The 19199-nt window shown below is 44.8% G+C and overlaps 1 protein-coding gene across 1 annotated transcript in view; it reads left to right on the forward strand.

The window, feature by feature from the left end:
- LOC115115251 (protein FAM227B) overlaps window positions 1–19199 on the forward strand; it is a 101631-nt gene that overhangs the window by 4925 nt on the left and 77507 nt on the right. Inside the window, exon 9 of the mRNA XM_065012117.1 lies at window positions 672–767. Within this exon, the coding sequence (XP_064868189.1) occupies window positions 672–767 (96 nt within the window). The remainder of the gene's footprint in view (window positions 1–671; window positions 768–19199) is intronic.

Here is a 19199-nt window from a genome sequence, read left to right on the forward strand (position 1 = left end):
AGAAAATTGAAACATTTTAGAAAAAAATTATAACACGAGGAATAAATACACAGTGAGTAAAGGTAACTTGGCTATATACACGGGGTACCAGTACTGAGTCGGTGTACAATGTCATTTAGGTAGATATGTACATATAGGTAGTTGTAAAGTGACTACGCAACAGGATAGATAATAAACAGTAGCAGCAGCGTATGTGATGAGTCAAAAGAGTTAGTGCAAAAAGGGTCAACGCAGACAGTCCAGGTAGCTATGTTGTTATCTATTTAGCAGTCTTATGGCTTGGGGTTGGTTCCAGACCAGCACCGGTATCGATTGCACCGGTATTGCTTGCCATTCGGTAGCAGAGACACCAGTCTGGCTATGTCTTGGGTCTGACAGTTTTTGGGCCTTTTAAAAAATATATATTTTATTTTTTCACCTTCATTTAACTAGGCAAGTCAGTTAAGAACAAATTCTTATTTTTAATGACGGCCTAGGAACAATGGGTTAACTGCCTGTTCAGGGGCAGAATGACAGATTTGTACCTTGTCAGCTTGGGGATTTGAACTTGCAACCTTCCGGTTACTAGTCCAACGCTCTAACCACTAGGCTACCCTGCCACCCCTTTAATAAGAACAACATACATTTAGTGTTTAAAAATAGTTTGTCTGTCTCCTATGTGTCTCTGTTAGGTGTGAAGCCCACCCTGTTGTCATGGCAGAGCTGGAACCTGGGCTGGCTGGATCCTGTTGACACGTCCGTGAAGAGCCATGGAGAGTCAGCATGTGGTAAGACCTGATCTACTGACCTATTGTTTCAGATTTACTGAGGGTTTACATCTACTGACCTGTTGTTTCAGATTCACATCTACTGACCTGTTGTTTCAGATTTACTGAGGGTTTACATCTACTGACCTGTTGTTTCAGATTTACTGAGGGTTTACATCTACTGACCTGTTGTTTCAGATTCATGGAGGGTTTACATCTACTGACCTGTTGTTTCAGATTCATGGAGGGTTTACATCTACTGACCTGTTGTTTCAGATTCACATCTACTGACCTGTTGTTTCAGATTCACTGAGGGTTTACATCTACTGACCTGTTGTTTCAGATTTACTGAGGGTTTACATCTACTGACATGTTGTTTAAGATTCACTGAGGGTTTACATCTACTGACCTGTTGTTTAAGATTCACTGAGGGTTTACATCTACTGACCTGTTGTTTCAGATTTACTGAGGGTTACATCTACTGACCTGTTATTTCAGATTCATGGAGGGTTTACATCTACTGACCTGTTGTTTCAGATTCACATCTACTGACCTGTTGTTTCAGATTCACTGAGGGTTTACATCTACTGACCTGTTGTTTCAGATTTACTGAGGGTTTACATCTACTGACCTGTTGTTTCAGATTTACTGAGGGTTTACATCTACTGACCTGTTATTTCAGATTCATGGAGGGTTTACATCTACTGACCTGTTGTTTCAGATTCATGGAGGGTTTACATCTACTGACCTGTTGTTTCAGATTCATCTACTGATCTTCATGGAGGGTTTACATCTACTGACCTGTTGTTTCAGATTCACTGAGGGTTTACATCTACTGACCTGTTGTTTCAGATTTACTGAGGGTTTACATCTACTGACCTGTTGTTTCAGATTCATCTACTAGATTCTGACATCTACTGACATTGTTTCAGATTCACATCTACTGACCTGTTGTTTCAGATTCACTGAGGGTTTACATCTACTGACCTGTTGTTTCAGATTTCTACTGACCTGGTTTCAGATTCTACTGACCTGTTGTTTCTGATTTACACTGAGGGTTTACATCTACTGACCTGTTGTTTAAGATTCACCTGAGGTTTACATCTACTGACCTGTTGTTTAAGATTCACAGGTTACTGACCTGTTGTTTAAGATTTCTACTGACATCTACTGACCTGTTGTTTCAGATTTACTGAGGGTTTACATCTACTGACCTGTTGTTTCAGATTCACATCTACAGACCTGCTGTTTCATATTTACTGAGGGTTTACATCTACTGACCTTTGTTTCAGATTTACATCTACTGACCTGTTGTTTCAGATTCATGGAGGGTTTACATCTACTGACCTGTTGTTTCATTTACTGAGGGTTTACATCTACTGACCTGTTGTTTCAGATTTACTGACCTCTACTGACCTGTTGTTTCAGATTCACATCTACTGATTTACAGGGTTTACTCTACTGACCTGTTGTTTCAGATTTACAGGGTTTACATCTACTGACCTGTTGTTTCAGATTTGGAGGGTTTACATCTACTGACCTGTTGTTTCAGATTCATGAGGGTTTACATCTACTGACCTGTTGTTTCAGATTCACATCTACTGACCTGTTGTTTCAGATTCACAGGGTTTACATCTACTGACCTGTTGTTTCAGATTTACTGAGGGTTTACATCTACTGACATGTTGTTTAAGGGGGTTTACATCTACTGACCTGTTGTTTAAGATTCACTGAGGGTTTACATCATCTACTGACCTGTTGTTTCAGATTCATGGAGGGTTTACATCTACTGACCTGTTGTTTCAGATTCACATCTACTGACCTGTTGTTTCAGATTCACTGAGGGTTTACATCTACTGACCTGTTGTTTCAGATTTACTGAGGGTTTACATCTACTGACCTGTTGTTTCAGATTTACTGAGGGTTTACATCTACTGACCTGTTATTTCAGATTCATGGAGGGTTTACATCTACTGACCTGTTGTTTCAGATTCATGGAGGGTTTACATCTACTGACCTGTTGTTTCAGATTCACATCTACTGACCTGTTGTTTCAGATTCACTGAGGGTTTACATCTACTGACCTGTTGTTTCAGATTTACTGAGGGTTTACATCTACTGACCTGTTGTTTCAGATTTACTGAGGGTTTACATCTACTGACCTGTTGTTTCAGATTCATGGAGGGTTTACATCTACTGACATGTTGTTTCAGATTTACTGAGGGTCTACATCTACTGACCTGTTGTTTCAGATTCACTGAGGGTTTACATCTACTGACCTGTTGTTTCAGATTCACTGAGGGTTTACATCTACTGACCTGTTGTTTCAGATTCACATCTACTGACCTGTTGTTTCAGATTCACATCTACTGACCTGTTGTTTCAGATTCACATCTACTGACCTGTTGTTTCAGATTCACTGAGGGTTTACATCTACTGACCTGTTGTTTCAGATTTACTGAGGGTTTACATCTACTGACCTGTTGTTTCTGATTTCCTGAGGGTTTACATCTACTGACCTGTTGTTTCAGATTTACATCTACTGAGGTTTAAGATTCACATCTACTGACCTGTTGTTTCAGATTTACTGAGGGTTTACATCTACTGACCTGTTGTTTCAGATTTACTGAGGGTTTACATCTACTGACCTGTTGTTTCAGATTCACATCTACAGACCTGCTGTTTCATATTTACTGAGGGTTTACATCTACTGACCTGTTGTTTCAGATTTACATCTACTGACCTGTTGTTTCAGATTCATGGAGGGTTTACATCTACTGACCTGTTGTTTCAGATTTACTGAGGGTTTACATCTACTGACCTGTTGTTTCAGATTTACTGAGGGTTTACATCTACTGACCTGTTGTTTCAGATTTACTGAGGGTTTACATCTACTGACCTGTTGTTTAAGATTCACGGAGGTTTACATCTACTGACCTGTTGTTTAAGATTCACATCTACTGACCTGTTGTTTCAGATTTACTGAGGGTTTACATCTACTGACCTGTTGTTTCAGATTTACTGAGGGTTTACATCTACTGACCTGTTGTTTCAGATTCACATCTACTGACCTGTTGTTTCAGAGGGTTTACATCTACTGACCTGTTGTTTCAGATTTACATCTACTGACCTGTTGTTTCAGATTCATGGAGGGTTTACATCTACTGACCTGTTGTTTCAGATTTACTGAGGGTTTACATCTACTGACCTGTTGTTTCAGATTTACTGAGGGTTTACATCTACTGACCTGTTGTTTAAGATTCACATCTACTGTTTGTTTCAGATTTACTGAGGGTTTACATCTACTGACCTGTTGTTTCAGATTCACATCTACTGACCTGTTGTTTCAGATTTACTGAGGGTTTACATCTACTGACCTGTTGTTTCAGATTTACAGGGTTTATCTACTGACCTGTTGTTTCAGATTTACTGAGGGTTTACATCTACTGACCTGTTGTTTCAGATTTACTGAGGGTTTACATCTACTGACCTGTTGTTTCAGATTCATGGAGGGTTTACATCTACTGACCTGTTGTTTCAGATTCATGGAGGGTTTACATCTACTGACCTGTTGTTTCAGATTCATCTACTGACCTGTTGTTTCAGATTCACTGAGGGTTTACATCTACTGACCTGTTGTTTCAGATTCATGGAGGGTTTACATCTACTGACCTGTTGTTTCAGATTCTACTGACCTGTTGTTTCAGATTCACTACTGACCTGTTGTTTCAGATTCACATCTACTGACCTGTTGTTTCAGATTCACATCTACTGACCTGTTGTTTCAGATTTACTGAGGGTTTACATCTACTGACCTGTTGTTTCAGATTCACTGAGGGTTTACATCTACTGACCTGTTGTTTCAGATTCACTGAGGGTTTACATCTACTGACCTGTTGTTTCAGATTCACGGAGGGTTTACATCTACTGACTGTTGTTTCAGATTTACATCTACTGACCTGTTGTTTCAGATTCACGGAGGGTTTACATCTACTGACCTGTTGTTTCAGATTTACTGAGGGTTTACATCTACTGACCTGTTGTTTCAGATTCACGGAGGGTTTACATCTACTGACCTGTTGTTTCAGATTTACATCGGTTTAGATTCATCTACTGACCTGTTGTTTCAGATTCCTACTGACCTGTTGTTTCAGATTTACTGAGGGTTTACATCTACTGACCTGTTGTTTCAGATTCACATCTACTGACCTGTTGTTTCATATTTACTGAGGGTTTACATCTACTGACCTGTTGTTTCAGATTTACATCTACTGACCTGTTGTTTCAGATTCATGGAGGGTTTACATCTACTGACCTGTTGTTTCAGATTTACATCTACTGACCTGTTGTTTCAGATTCATGGAGGGTTTACATCTACTGACCTGTTGTTTCAGATTTACTGAGGGTTTACATCTACTGACCTGTTGTTTCAGATTTACTGAGGGTTTACATCTACTGACCTGTTGTTTCAGATTTACTGAGGGTTTACATCTACTGACCTGTTGTTTCAGATTCATGGAGGGTTTACATCTACTGACCTGTTGTTTCAGATTCATGGAGGGTTTACATCTACTGACCTGTTGTTTCAGATTCATGGAGGGTCTACTGACCTGTTGTTTCAGATTCACATCTACTGACCTGTTGTTTCAGATTTCAGATTTGTTTCAGATTCATGGAGGGTTTACATCTACTGACCTGTTGTTTCAGATTCATCTACTGACCTGTTGTTTCAGATTCACATCGACTGACCTGTTGTTTCAGATTCACATCTACTGACCTGTTGTTTCAGATTCACATCTACTGACCTGTTGTTTCAGATTTACTGAGGGTTTACATCTACTGACCTGTTGTTTCAGATTTACTGAGGGTTTACATCTACTGACCTGTTGTTTCAGATTTACTGAGGGTTTACATCTACTGACCTGTTGTTTCAGATTCACTGAGGGTTTACATCTACTGACCTGTTGTTTCAGATTCACTGAGGGTTTACATCTACTGACCTGTTGTTTCAGATTCACGGAGGGTTTACATCTACTGACCTGACCTTGTTTCAGATTCAGAGGGTTTACATCTACTGACCTGTTGTTTCAGATTTACTGAGGGTTTACATCTACTGACCTGTTGTTCAGATTCACGGAGGGTTTACATCTACTGACCTGTTGTTTCAGATTCACATCTACTGACCTGTTGTTTCAGATTCACATCGACTGACCTGTTGTTTCAGATTCACATCTACTGACCTGTTGTTTCAGATTCTCTACTGACCTGTTGTTTCAGATTTACTGAGGGTTTACATCTACTGACCTGTTGTTTCAGATTCACATCTACTGACCTGTTGTTTCAGATTTACTGAGGGTTTACATCTACTGACCTGTTGTTTCAGATTTACATCTACTGACCTGTTGTTTCAGATTCATGGAGGGTTTACATCTACTGACCTGTTGTTTCAGATTTACATCTACTGACCTGTTGTTTCAGATTCATGGAGGGTTTACATCTACTGACCTGTTGTTTCAGATTTACTGAGGGTTTACATCTACTGACCTGTTGTTTAAGATTCACATCTACTGACCTGTTGTTTCAGATTTACTGAGGGTTTACATCTACTGACCTGTTGTTTCAGATTCACATCTACTGACCTGTTGTTTCAGATTTACTGAGGGTTTACATCTACTGACCTGTTGTTTCAGATTTACTGAGGGTTTACATCTACTGACCTGTTGTTTCAGATTTACTGAGGGTTTACATCTACTGACCTGTTGTTTCAGATTTACTGAGGGTTTACATCTACTGACCTGTTGTTTCAGATTCATGGAGGGTTTACATCTACTGACCTGTTGTTTCAGATTCATGGAGGGTTTACATCTACTGACCTGTTGTTTCAGATTCACATCTACTGACCTGTTGTTTCAGATTCACTGAGGGTTTACATCTACTGACCTGTTGTTTCAGATTCATGGAGGGTTTACATCTACTGACCTGTTGTTTCAGATTCACATCTACTGACCTGTTGTTTCAGATTCACATCGACTGACCTGTTGTTTCAGATTCACATCTACTGACCTGTTGTTTCAGATTCACATCTACTGACCTGTTGTTTCAGATTTACTGAGGGTTTACATCTACTGACCTGTTGTTTCAGATTCACTGAGGGTTTACATCTACTGACCTGTTGTTTCAGATTCACTGAGGGTTTACATCTACTGACCTGTTGTTTCAGATTCACGGAGGGTTTACATCTACTGAGCTGTTGTTTCAGATTTACATCTACTGACCTGTTGTTTCAGATTCACGGAGGGTTTACATCTACTGACCTGTTGTTTCAGATTTACTGAGGGTTTACATCTACTGACCTGTTGCTTCAGATTCACGGAGGGTTTACATCTACTGACCTGTTGTTTCAGATTCACATCGACTGACCTGTTGTTTCAGATTCACATCTACTGACTGACATCTACTGACCTGTTGTTTCAGATTTACTGAGGGTTTACATCTACTGACCTGTTGTTTCAGATTCACATCTACTGACCTGTTGTTTCAGATTTACTGAGGGTTTACATCTACTGACCTGTTGTTTCAGATTTACATCTACTGACCTGTTGTTTCAGATTCATGGAGGGTTTACATCTACTGACCTGTTGTTTCAGATTTACATCTACTGACCTGTTGTTTCAGATTCATGGAGGGTTTACATCTACTGACCTGTTGTTTCAGATTTACTGAGGGTTTACATCTACTGACCTGTTGTTTCAGATTTACTGAGGGTTTACGTCTACTGACCTGTTGTTTCAGATTTACTGAGGGTTTACATCTACTGACCTGTTGTTTCAGATTCATGGAGGGTTTACATCTACTGACCTGTTGTTTCAGATTCATGGAGGGTTTACATCTACTGACCTGTTGTTTCAGATTCATGGAGGGTTTACATCTACTGACCTGTTGTTTCAGATTCACATCTACTGACCTGTTGTTTCAGATTCACTGAGGGTTTACATCTACTGACCTGTTGTTTCAGATTCATGGAGGGTTTACATCTACTGACCTGTTGTTTCAGATTCACATCTACTGACCTGTTGTTTCAGATTCACATCGACTGACCTGTTGTTTCAGATTCACATCTACTGACCTGTTGTTTCAGATTCACATCTACTGACCTGTTGTTTCAGATTTACTGAGGGTTTACATCTACTGACCTGTTGTTTCAGATTTACTGAGGGTTTACATCTACTGACCTGTTGTTTCAGATTTACTGAGGGTTTACATCTACTGACCTGTTGTTTCAGATTCACTGAGGGTTTACATCTACTGACCTGTTGTTTCAGATTCACTGAGGGTTTACATCTACTGACCTGTTGTTTCAGATTCATGGAGGGTTTACATCTACTGAGCTGTTGTTTCAGATTTACATCTACTGACCTGTTGTTTCAGATTCACGGAGGGTTTACATCTACTGACCTGTTGTTTCAGATTTACTGAGGGTTTACATCTACTGACCTGTTGCTTCAGATTCACGGAGGGTTTACATCTACTGACCTGTTGTTTCAGATTCACATCTACTGACCTGTTGTTTCAGATTCACATCGACTGACCTGTTGTTTCAGATTCACATCTACTGACCTGTTGTTTCAGATTCACATCTACTGACCTGTTGTTTCAGATTTACTGAGGGTTTACATCTACTGACCTGTTGTTTCAGATTCACATCTACTGACCTGTTGTTTCAGATTCACATCTACTGACCTGTTGTTTCAGATTTACTGAGGGTTTACATCTACTGACTACTGACCTGTTGTTTCAGATTCATGGAGGGTTTACATCTACTGACCTGTTGTTTCAGATTTACATCTACTGACCTGTTGTTTCAGATTCATGGAGGGTTTACATCTACTGACCTGTTGTTTCAGATTTACTGAGGGTTTACATCTACTGACCTGTTGTTTCAGATTCATGGAGGGTTTACATCTACTGACCTGTTGTTTCAGATTCATGGAGGGTTTACATCTACTGACCTGTTGTTTCAGATTCACATCTACTGACCTGTTGTTTCAGATTCACTGAGGGTTTACATCTACTGACCTGTTGTTTCAGATTCATGGAGGGTTTACATCTACTGACCTGTTGTTTCAGATTCACATCTACTGACCTGTTGTTTCAGATTCACATCGACTGACCTGTTGTTTCAGATTCACATCTACTGACCTGTTGTTTCAGATTCACATCTACTGACCTGTTGTTTCAGATTTACTGAGGGTTTACATCTACTGACCTGTTGTTTCAGATTCATGGAGGGTTTACATCTACTGACCTGTTGTTTCAGATTCACATCTACTGACCTGTTGTTTCAGATTCACATCGACTGACCTGTTGTTTCAGATTCACATCTACTGACCTGTTGTTTCAGATTCACATCTACTGACCTGTTGTTTCAGATTCACATCTACTGACCTGTTGTTTCAGATTCACGGAGGGTTTACATCTACTGACCTGTTGTTTCAGATTCACTGAGGGTTTACATCTACTGACCTGTTGTTTCAGATTCACGGAGGGTTTACATCTACTGAGCTGTTGTTTCAGATTTACTGAGGGTTTACATCTACTGACCTGTTGTTTCAGATTCACATCTACTGACCTGTTGTTTCAGATTTACTGAGGGTTTACATCTACTGACCTGTTGTTTCAGATTCACATCTACTGACCTGTTGTTTCAGATTTACTGAGGGTTTACATCTACTGACCTGTTGTTTCAGATTTACATCTACTGACCTGTTGTTTCAGATTCACATCTACTGACCTGTTGTTTCAGATTTGCTGAGGGTTTACATCTACTGACCTGTTGTTTCAGATTTACTGAGGGTTTACATCTACTGACCTGTTGTTTCAGATTTACTGAGGGTTTACATCTACTGACCTGTTGTTTCAGATTCATGGAGGGTTTACATCTACTGACCTGTTGTTTCAGATTCATGGAGGGTTTACATCTACTGACCTGTTGTTTCAGATTCACATCTACTGACCTGTTGTTTCAGATTCACGGAGGGTTTACATCTACTGAGCTGTTGTTTCAGATTTACATCTACTGACCCGTTGTTTCAGATTCACATCTACTGACCTGTTGTTTCAGATTTACTGAGGGTTTACACCTACTGACCTGTTGTTTCAGATTTACTGAGGGTTTACATCTACTGACCTGTTGTTTCAGATTCACGGAGTGTTTACATCTACTGACCTGTTGTTTCAGACTGACTGAGGGTTTAGGCTAAATCTATTCTGTCACATAACGCTGTGATGTAGTGAAGGCATGACTTGATAGTTAGACGTTAAACTGTCCAGTCATCCTGACCGTGGTGCCGTGGCCTCGCTGAGTGTTTGCACACAACAAACCATCACTGCACTGTGGACAGCTTTAGAGGACGGACATAACTTAATACTTACCAGAAAGTAGGATTTGACATTCATTCACTTTTATTCTCACAATATTGTGTTGATCTTAGTTTGTAGCTTGCACTCATAACTCTCAGACATGAGAGTGTGTGTGTGTGTCTGTGTGTCTGTAACTGATTAGTGCTCTCTGTGGTTTAGATTTGTCACTAGACAGGAGAGTGTGTAATGTTAGTGCTGTTTGAAAGTGTTCTGGTGTTCTGGGGGTTCCGTGCTAAGCTTCCAAACACTCCAGACTCTCCGGGGGAAACAAGGTTCAAATGTATCAAGTTCAGCTGCTGCCAGGGCCTCCCTGGGTCTCCCCCTCCTCTACCTCCCCCGAGTCTCCCCCTGGAACCCCCTACACCCTCCTGCCTTTCCCTTGTCTCCCCTTGTCTCCCCTCTCACCCCTACCCTTCCCTCTACACATGCTGTTGGCATTAAGCACACATGTTGTCTCATTTGTTCCTGCTTCGCCACAAATGCATGCAGGGCCTACTGCCGTCCGCTCTGTTTAAAGTGTGTCTCTGGATCGTAGTAGATCGTTCCTCACATTGCTTAAACAAGTGGAGCGTTTGCTGCTGTGCAACACTGATGTTGCTGATGTTACTGTAGCTGATTCCACTCATCACCAGCGTTCATGGCACTCTGACTCGTTCTGCATCCCAAATGGCATCCTATTCTCCTTGTTCAAAAGTAGTGCACTATTTGGGGAATTTGGTGCCGTTTGGGATTAGACTAAACCTACTGACCTGTTGTTTCAGATTGACTGACGGTTTAGGCTAAGTCTACTGACCTGTTGTTTCAGATTGACTGAGGGTTTAGGCTAAATCTACTGACCTGTTGTTTCAGATTGACTGAGGGTTTAGGCTAAGTCTACTGACCTGTTGTTTCAGATTGACTGAGGGTTTAGGCTAAATCTACTGACCTGTTGTTTCAGAATGACTGAGGGTTTAGGCTAAGTCTACTGACCTGTTGTTTCAGACTGACTGAGGGTTTAGGCTAAGTCTACTGACCTGTTGTTTCAGATTGACTGAGGGTTTAGGCTAAGTCTACTGACCTGTTGTTTCAGATTGACTGAGGGTTTAGGCTAAGTCTACTGACCTGTTGTTTCAGATTGACTGAGGGTTTAGGCTAAGTCTACTGACCTGTTGTTTCAGATTGACTGAGGGTTATCCTTTTCATTATCCACATTCACAGTATTGTTGAATAATAGTGGACCATACATATAGTATTGATACCACTCAGGCTACTGTTCTGCCTGTCTCAGGTTCCATCTTGTTTTGGTGATGCTCTTTAGGCCTTTTGGTTGCAGACCACAGGACAAACATAATATACAACAAACTGGAATAAAAGAGACTGGACTACCCCTCATATTTGTATGGTTTCTATTTATACAGCCAAGCAAAAGGGCAGGAGAGGTGATCGTCTTGGAATGTTTGGGATACATGTTTGACTCCCGACAGATGTATGCCGCCTATGTATGCCCGTTAGGCTCTACACCGGTTGTATGCTAGTTAGGCTCTACACCGGTTGTATGCTAGTTAGGCTCTACACCGGTTGTATGCCAGTTAGGCTCTACACCGGTTGTATGCTAGTTAGGCTCTACACCGGTTGTATGCCCGTTAGGCTCTACACCGGTTGTATGCTAGTTAGGCTCTACACCGGTTGTATGCTAGTTAGGCTCTACACCGGTTGTATGCCAGTTAGGCTCTACACCGGTTGTATGCTAGTTAGGCTCTACACCGGTTGTATGCCCGTTAGGCTCTACACCGGTTGTATGCCCGTTAGGCTCTACACCGGTTGTATGCTAGTTAGGCTCTACACCGGTTGTATGCCCGTTAGGCTCTACACCGGTTGTATGCTAGTTAGGCTCTACACCGGTTGTATGCTAGTTAGGCTCTACACCGGTTGTATGCCAGTTAGGCTCTACACCGGTTGTATGCCCGTTAGGCTCTACACCGGTTGTATGCTAGTTAGGCTCTACACCGGTTGTATGCCAGTTAGGCTCTACACCGGTTGTATGCCCGTTAGGCTCTACACCGGTTGTATGCCAGTTAGGCTCTACACCGGTTGTATGCTAGTTAGGCTCTACACCGGTTGTATGCCCGTTAGGCTCTACACCGGTTGTATGCTAGTTAGGCTCTACACCGGTTGTATGCTAGTTAGGCTCTACACCGGTTGTATGCTAGTTAGGCTCTACACCGGTTGTATGCCAGTTAGGCTCTACACCGGTTGTATGCCAGTTAGGCTCTACACCGGTTGTATGCTAGTTAGGCTCTACACCGGTTGTATGCTAGTTAGGCTCTACACCGGTTGTATGCTAGTTAGGCTCTACACCGGTTGTATGCTAGTTAGGCTCTACACCGATTGTATGCCAGTTAGGCACTACACCGGTTGTATGCTAGTTAGGCTCTACACCGGTTGTATGCTAGTTAGGCTCTACACCGGTTGTATGCTAGTTAGGCTCTACACCGGTTGTATGCTAGTTAGGCTCTACACCGGTTGTATGCTAGTTAGGCTCTACACCGGTTGTATGCCAGTTAGGCTCTACACCGGTTGTATGCCAGTTAGGCTCTACACCGGTTGTATGCCAGTTAGGCTCTACACCGGTTGTATGCCAGTTAGGCTCTACACCGGTTGTATGCCAGTTAGGCTCTACACCGGTTGTATGCCAGTTAGGCTCTACACCGGTTGTATGCCAGTTAGGCTCTACACCGGTTGTATGCCAGTTAGGCTCTACACCGGTTGTGTGCCAGTTAGGCTCTACACCGTTAGGCTCTTGTATGCTAGTTAGGCTCTACCCGGTTGTATGCTAGTTAGGCTCTACACCGGTTGTATGCTAGTTAGGCTCTACACCGGTTGTATGCTAGTTAGGCTCTACACCGGTTGTATGCTAGTTAGGCTCTACACCGGTTGTATGCCAGTTAGGCTCTACACCGGTTGTATGCCAGTTAGGCTCTACACCGGTTGTATGCCAGTTAGGCTCTACACCGGTTGTATGCCAGTTAGGCTCTACACCGGTTGTATGCCAGTTAGGCTCTACACCGGTTGTATGCCAGTTAGGCTCTACACCGGTTGTATGCCAGTTAGGCTCTACACCGGTTGTATGCCAGTTAGGCTCTACACCGGTTGTATGCCAGTTAGGCTCTACACCGGTTGTATGCCAGTTAGGCTCTGCACCGGTTGTATGCCAGTTAGGCTCTGCGCCGGTTGTGTGCTAGTTAGGCTCTACGCCGGTTGTATGCTAGTTAGGCTCTACCCCGGTTGTATGCTAGTTAGGCTCTACACCGGTTGTATGCTAGTTAGGCTCTACACCGGTTGTATGCTAGTTAGGCTCTACACCGGTTGTATGCCAGTTAGGCTCTACACCGGTTGTATGCCAGTTAGGCTCTACACCGGTTGTATGCCAGTTAGGCTCTACACCGGTTGTATGCCAGTTAGGCTCTACACCGGTTGTATGCCAGTTAGGCTCTACACCGGTTGTATGCTAGTTAGGCTCTACACCGGTTGTATGCCAGTTAGGCTCTACACCGGTTGTATGCTAGTTAGGCTCTACACCGGTTGTATGCCAGTTAGGCTCTACACCGGTTGTATGCCAGTTAGGCTCTACACCGGTTGTATGCCAGTTAGGCTCTACACCGGTTGTATGCCAGTTAGGCTCTACACCGGTTGTATGCCAGTTAGGCTCTACACCGGTTGTATGCCAGTTAGGCTCTACACCGGTTGTATGCCAGTTAGGCTCTACACCGGTTGTATGCCAGTTAGGCTCTACACCGGTTGTATGCTAGTTAGGCTCTACACCGGTTGTATGCCAGTTAGGCTCTACACCGGTTGTATGCCAGTTAGGCTCTGCACCGGTTGTATGCTAGTTAGGCTCTACACCGGTTGTATGCTAGTCAGGCACTACACCGGTTGTATGCCAGTTAGGCTCTACACCGGTTGTATGCTAGTTAGGCTCTACACCGGTTGTATGCCAGTTAGGCTCTACACCGGTTGTATGCTAGTTAGGCTCGACACCGGTTGTATGCTAGTTAGGCTCTACACCGGTTGTATGCCAGTTAGGCTCTACACCGGTTGTATGCTAGTTAGGCTCTACACCGGTTGTATGCCAGTTAGGCTCTACACCGGTTGTAAAGTGGATTAATGTGCTTCATTGTAAGAAGTTATGTGGCCACTTTAGTTGTGATGCAACCCTTATCAAAACGTATAGGCCTATGGTCTAGGCTACATGAGGTGTGCCACTATGATTTTAAAAGTCACAAAAAAAGGAATGACATGTTTCTTGTCTTACTGCTCAGAAGCTGGGCATCATTTACTATTGATAATATATCATTCACAAGTGATTTTGTCACCCATTACACTATTCTTAATTTAATATTGTTTTTACATTTACTAAATAATATATTTGTGATATTTGTTTCAATTTAGAATGGACCATTATCATGCACCTGTCTCAATGCACTTAAATAGTGAATGGAGGACGGTTTTACCGTGGTTCATTTTCATGCCAGCCAGGTAGGCTATACTCATTTACATTTACATTTAAGTCATTTAGCAGACGCTCTTATCCAGAGCGACTTACAAATTGGTGCATTCACCTTATGACATCCAGTGGAACAGTAGTGCATCTAAATCTTTTAAGGGGGGGGATTACTTTATCCTATCCTAGGTATTCCTTAAAGAGGTGGGGTTTCAGGTGTCTCCGGAAGGTGGTGATTGACTCCGCTGTCCTGGCGTCGTGAGGGAGTTTGTTCCACCATTGGGGGGCCAGAGCAGCGAACAGTTTTGACTGGGCTGAGCGGGAACTGTACTTCCTCAGTGGTAGGGAGGCGAGCAGGCCAGAGGTGGATGAACGCAGTGCCCTTGTTTGGGTGTAGGGCCTGATCAGAGCCTGGACGTACTGAGGTGCCGTTCCCCTCACAGCTCCGTAGGCAAGCACCATGGTCTTGTAGCGGATGCGAGCTTCAACTGGAAGCCAGTGGAGAGAGCGGAGGAGCGGGGTGACGTGAGAGAACTTGGGAAGGTTGAACACCAGACGGGCTGCGGCGTTCTGGATGAGTTGTAGGGGTTTAATGGCACAGGCAGGGAGCCCAGCCAACAGCGAGTTGCAGTAATTCAGACGGGAGATGACAAGTGCCTGGATTAGGACCTGCGCCGCTTCCTGTGTGAGGCAGGGTCGTACTCTGCGGATGTTGTAGAGCATGAACCTACAGGAACGGGCCACCGCCTTGATGTTAGTTGAGAACGACAGGGTGTTGTCCAGGATCACGCCAAGGTTCTTAGCGCTCTGGGAGGAGGACACAATGGAGTTGTCAACCGTGATGGCGAGATCATGGAACGGGCAGTCCTTCCCCGGGAGGAAGAGCAGCTCCGTCTTGCCGAGGTTCAGCTTGAGGTGGTGATCCGTCATCCACACTGATATGTCTGCCAGACATGCAGAGATGCGATTCGCCACCTGGTCATCAGAAGGGGAAAGGAGAAGATTAATTGTGTGTCGTCTGCATAGCAATGATAGGAGAGACCATGTGAGGTTATGACAGAGCCAAGTGACTTGGTGTATAGCGAGAATAGGAGAGGGCCTAGAACAGAGCCCTGGGGGACACCAGTGGTGAGAGCACGTGGTGTGGAGACGGATTCTCGCCACGCCACCTGGTAGGAGCGACCTGTCAGGTAGGACGCAATCAAGCGTGGGCCGCGCCGGAGATGCCCAACTCGGAGAGGGTGGAGAGGAGGATCTGATGGTTCACAGTATCGAAGGCAGCCGATAGGTCTAGAAGGATGAGAGCAGAGGAGAGAGAGTTAGCTTTAGCAGTGCGGAGCGCCTCCGTGATACAGAGAAGAGCAGTCTCAGTTGAATGACTAGTCTTGAAACCTGACTGATTAGGATCAAGAAGGTCATTCTGAGAGAGATAGCGGGAGAGCTGGCCAAGGACGGCACGTTCAAGAGTTTTGGAGAGAAAAGAAAGAAGGGATACTGGTCTGTAGTTGTTGACATCGGAGGGATCGAGTGTAGGTTTTTTCAGAAGGGGTGCAACTCTCGCTCTCTTGAAGACGGAAGGGACGTAGCCAGCGGTCAGGGATGAGTTGATGAGCGAGGTGAGGTAAGGGAGAAGGTCTCCGGAAATGGTCTGGAGAAGAGAGGAGGGGATAGGGTCAAGCGGGCAGGTTGTTGGGCGGCCGGCCGTCACAAGACGCGAGATTTCATCTGGAGAGAGAGGGGAGAAAGAGGTCAGAGCACAGGGTAGGGCAGTGTGAGCAGAACCAGCGGTGTCGTTTGACTTAGCAAACGAGGATCGGATGTCGTCGACCTTCTTTTCAAAATGGTTGACGAAGTCATCTGCAGAGAGGGAGGAGGGGGAGGAGGATTCAGGAGGGAGGAGAAGGTTGCAAAGAGCTTCCTAGGGTTAGAGGCAGATGCTTGGAATTTAGAGTGGTAGAAAGTGGCTTTAGCAGCAGAGAGAGAAAAGGAAAATGTAGAGAGGAGGGAGTGAAAGGATGTCAGGTCCGCAGGGAGGCGAGTTTTCCTCCATTTCCGCTCGGCTGCCCGGAGCCCTGTTCTGTGAGCTCGCAATGAGTCGTCGAGCCACGGAGCGGGAGGGGAGGACCGAGCCGGCCTGGAGGATAGGGGACATAGTGAGTCAAAGGATGCAGAAAGGGAGGAGAGGAGGGTTGAGGAGGCAGAATCAGGAGATAGGTTGGAGAAGGTTTGAGCAGAGGGAAGAGATGATAGGATGGAAGAGGAGAGAGTAGCAGGGGAGAGAGAGCGAAGGTTGGGACGGCGCGATACCATCCGAGTAGGGGCAGTGTGGGAAGTGTTGGATGAGAGTGAGAGGGAAAAGGATACAAGGTAGTGGTCGGAGACTTGGAGGGGAGTTGCAATGAGGTTAGTGGAGGAACAGCATCTAGTAAAGATGAGGTCGAGCGTATTGCCTGCCTTGTGAGTAGGGGGAAGGTGAGAGGGTGAGGTCAAAAGAGGAGAGGAGTGGAAAGAAGGAGGCAGAGAGGAATGAGTCAAAGGTAGACGTGGGGAGGTTAAAGTCGCCCAGAACTGTGAGAGGTGAGCCGTCCTCAGGAAAGGAGCTTATCAAGGCATCAAGCTCATTGATGAACTCTCCGAGGGAACCTGGAGGGCGATAAATGATAAGGATGTTAAGCTTGAAAGGGCTGGTAACTGTGACAGCATGGAATTCAAAGGAGGCGATAGACAGATGGGTAAGGGGAGAAAGAGAGAATGACCACTTGGGAGAGATGAGGATCCCGGTGCCACCACCCCGCTGACCAGAAGCTCTCGGGGTGTGCGAGAACACGTGGGCAGACGAAGAGAGAGCAGTAGGAGTAGCAGTGTTGTCTGTGGTGATCCATGTTTCCGTCAGTGCCAAGAAGTCGAGGGACTGGAGGGAGGCATAGGCTGAGATGAACTCTGCCTTGTTGGCCGCAGATCGGCAGTTCCAGAGGCTACCGGAGACCTGGAACTCCACGTGGGTCGTGCGCGCTGGGACCACCAGATTAGGGTGGCCGCGGCCACGCGGTGTGGAGCGTTTGTATGGTCTGTGCAGAGAGGAGAGAACAGGGATAGACAGACACATAGTTGACAGGCTACACAAGAGGCTACGCTAATGCAAAGGAGATTGGGATGATAAGTGGACTACACGTCTCGAGTGTTCAGAAAGTTAAGCTTACGTAGCAAGCTGTTGTAAAGAGAAGCAATGTGCTTAATATTAGGAACGTTGAGAAATAAATATAGTAGGCCTAGCTGATTGGATCAGATTTCTAATAGAGGCAATCAAAACTGTTTTCTCATGCAATTGCATAGCCTATAGAAAAGTTGCTCAATATGAGCACATGGGCTCTCATTAAATGTTTGATTAGATTTTCGAATAGAATTGCATTGTCAGAGTGATTAGAGGGACGATATTGTCTCTCTCCTTTATTTTCCTAACCAGCAAGCCTAACCTCCAGTTATCTCTCTCCTCTATGTTTATAGCAGGCCTTGCTATTTCTCTATCCTATATGCTCCTAGCAGGCCTAGCCAGCTCTCTCCTCTATGTTCCTAGCAGGCCTAGCCAGCTCTCTCCTCTATGTTCCTAGCAGGCCTAGCCAGCTCTTTCCTCTATGTTCCTAGCAGGCCTAGCCAGCTCTCTCCTCTCTCCTCTATGTTCATAGCAGGCCTAGCCAGCTCTCTCCTCTATGCTCCTAGCAGGCCTAGCCAGCTCTCTCCTCTTTCCTCTATGTTCCTAGCAGGCCTAGCCAGCTCTCTCCTCTATGCTCCTAGCAGGCCTAGCCAGCTCTCTCCTCTTTCCTCTATGCTCCTAGCAGGCCTAGCCAGCTCTCTCCTCGTTCCTCTATGCTCCTAGCAGGCCTAGCCAGCTCTCTCCTCTATGTTCCTAGCAGGCCTAGCCAGCTCTCTCCTCTATGTTCCTAGCAGGTATAGCCAGCTCTCTCCTCTTTCCTCTATGTTCCTAGCAGGCCTAGCCAGCTCTCTCCTCTTTCCTCTATGTTCCTAGCAGGCCTAGCCAGCTCTCTCCTCTATGCTCCTAGCAGGCCTAGCCAGCTCTTTCCTCTATGTTCCTAGCAGGCCTAGCCAGCTCTCTCCTCTTTCCTCTATGTTCCTATCAGGCCTAGCCAGCTATCTCCTCTCTACTCTATGTTCCTATCAGGCCTAGCCAGCTCTCTCCTCTTTCCTCTATGCTCCTAGCAGGCCTAGCCAGCTCTCTCCTCTTTCCTCTATGCTCCTAGCAGGCCTAGCCAGCTCTCTCCTCTTTCCTCTATGCTCCTAGCAGGCCTAGCCAGCTCTCTCCTCTATGTTCCTAACAGGCCTAGCCAGCTCTCTCCTCTCTCCTCTATGCTCCTAGCAGGCCTAGCCAGCTCTCTCCTCTTTCCTCTATGCTCCTAGCAGGCCTAGCCAGCTCTCTCCTCTTTCCTCTATGTTCCTAGCAGGCCTAGCCAGCTCTCTCCTCTTTCCTCTATGTTCCTAGCAGGCCTAGCCAGCTCTCTCCTCTTTCCTCTATGTTCCTAGCAGGCCTAGCCAGCTCT

The sequence above is a fragment of the Oncorhynchus nerka genome, linkage group LG27 (assembly GCF_034236695.1).
Source record: "Oncorhynchus nerka isolate Pitt River linkage group LG27, Oner_Uvic_2.0, whole genome shotgun sequence".
NCBI classification, from domain to species: Eukaryota; Metazoa; Chordata; class Actinopteri; order Salmoniformes; family Salmonidae; genus Oncorhynchus; species Oncorhynchus nerka.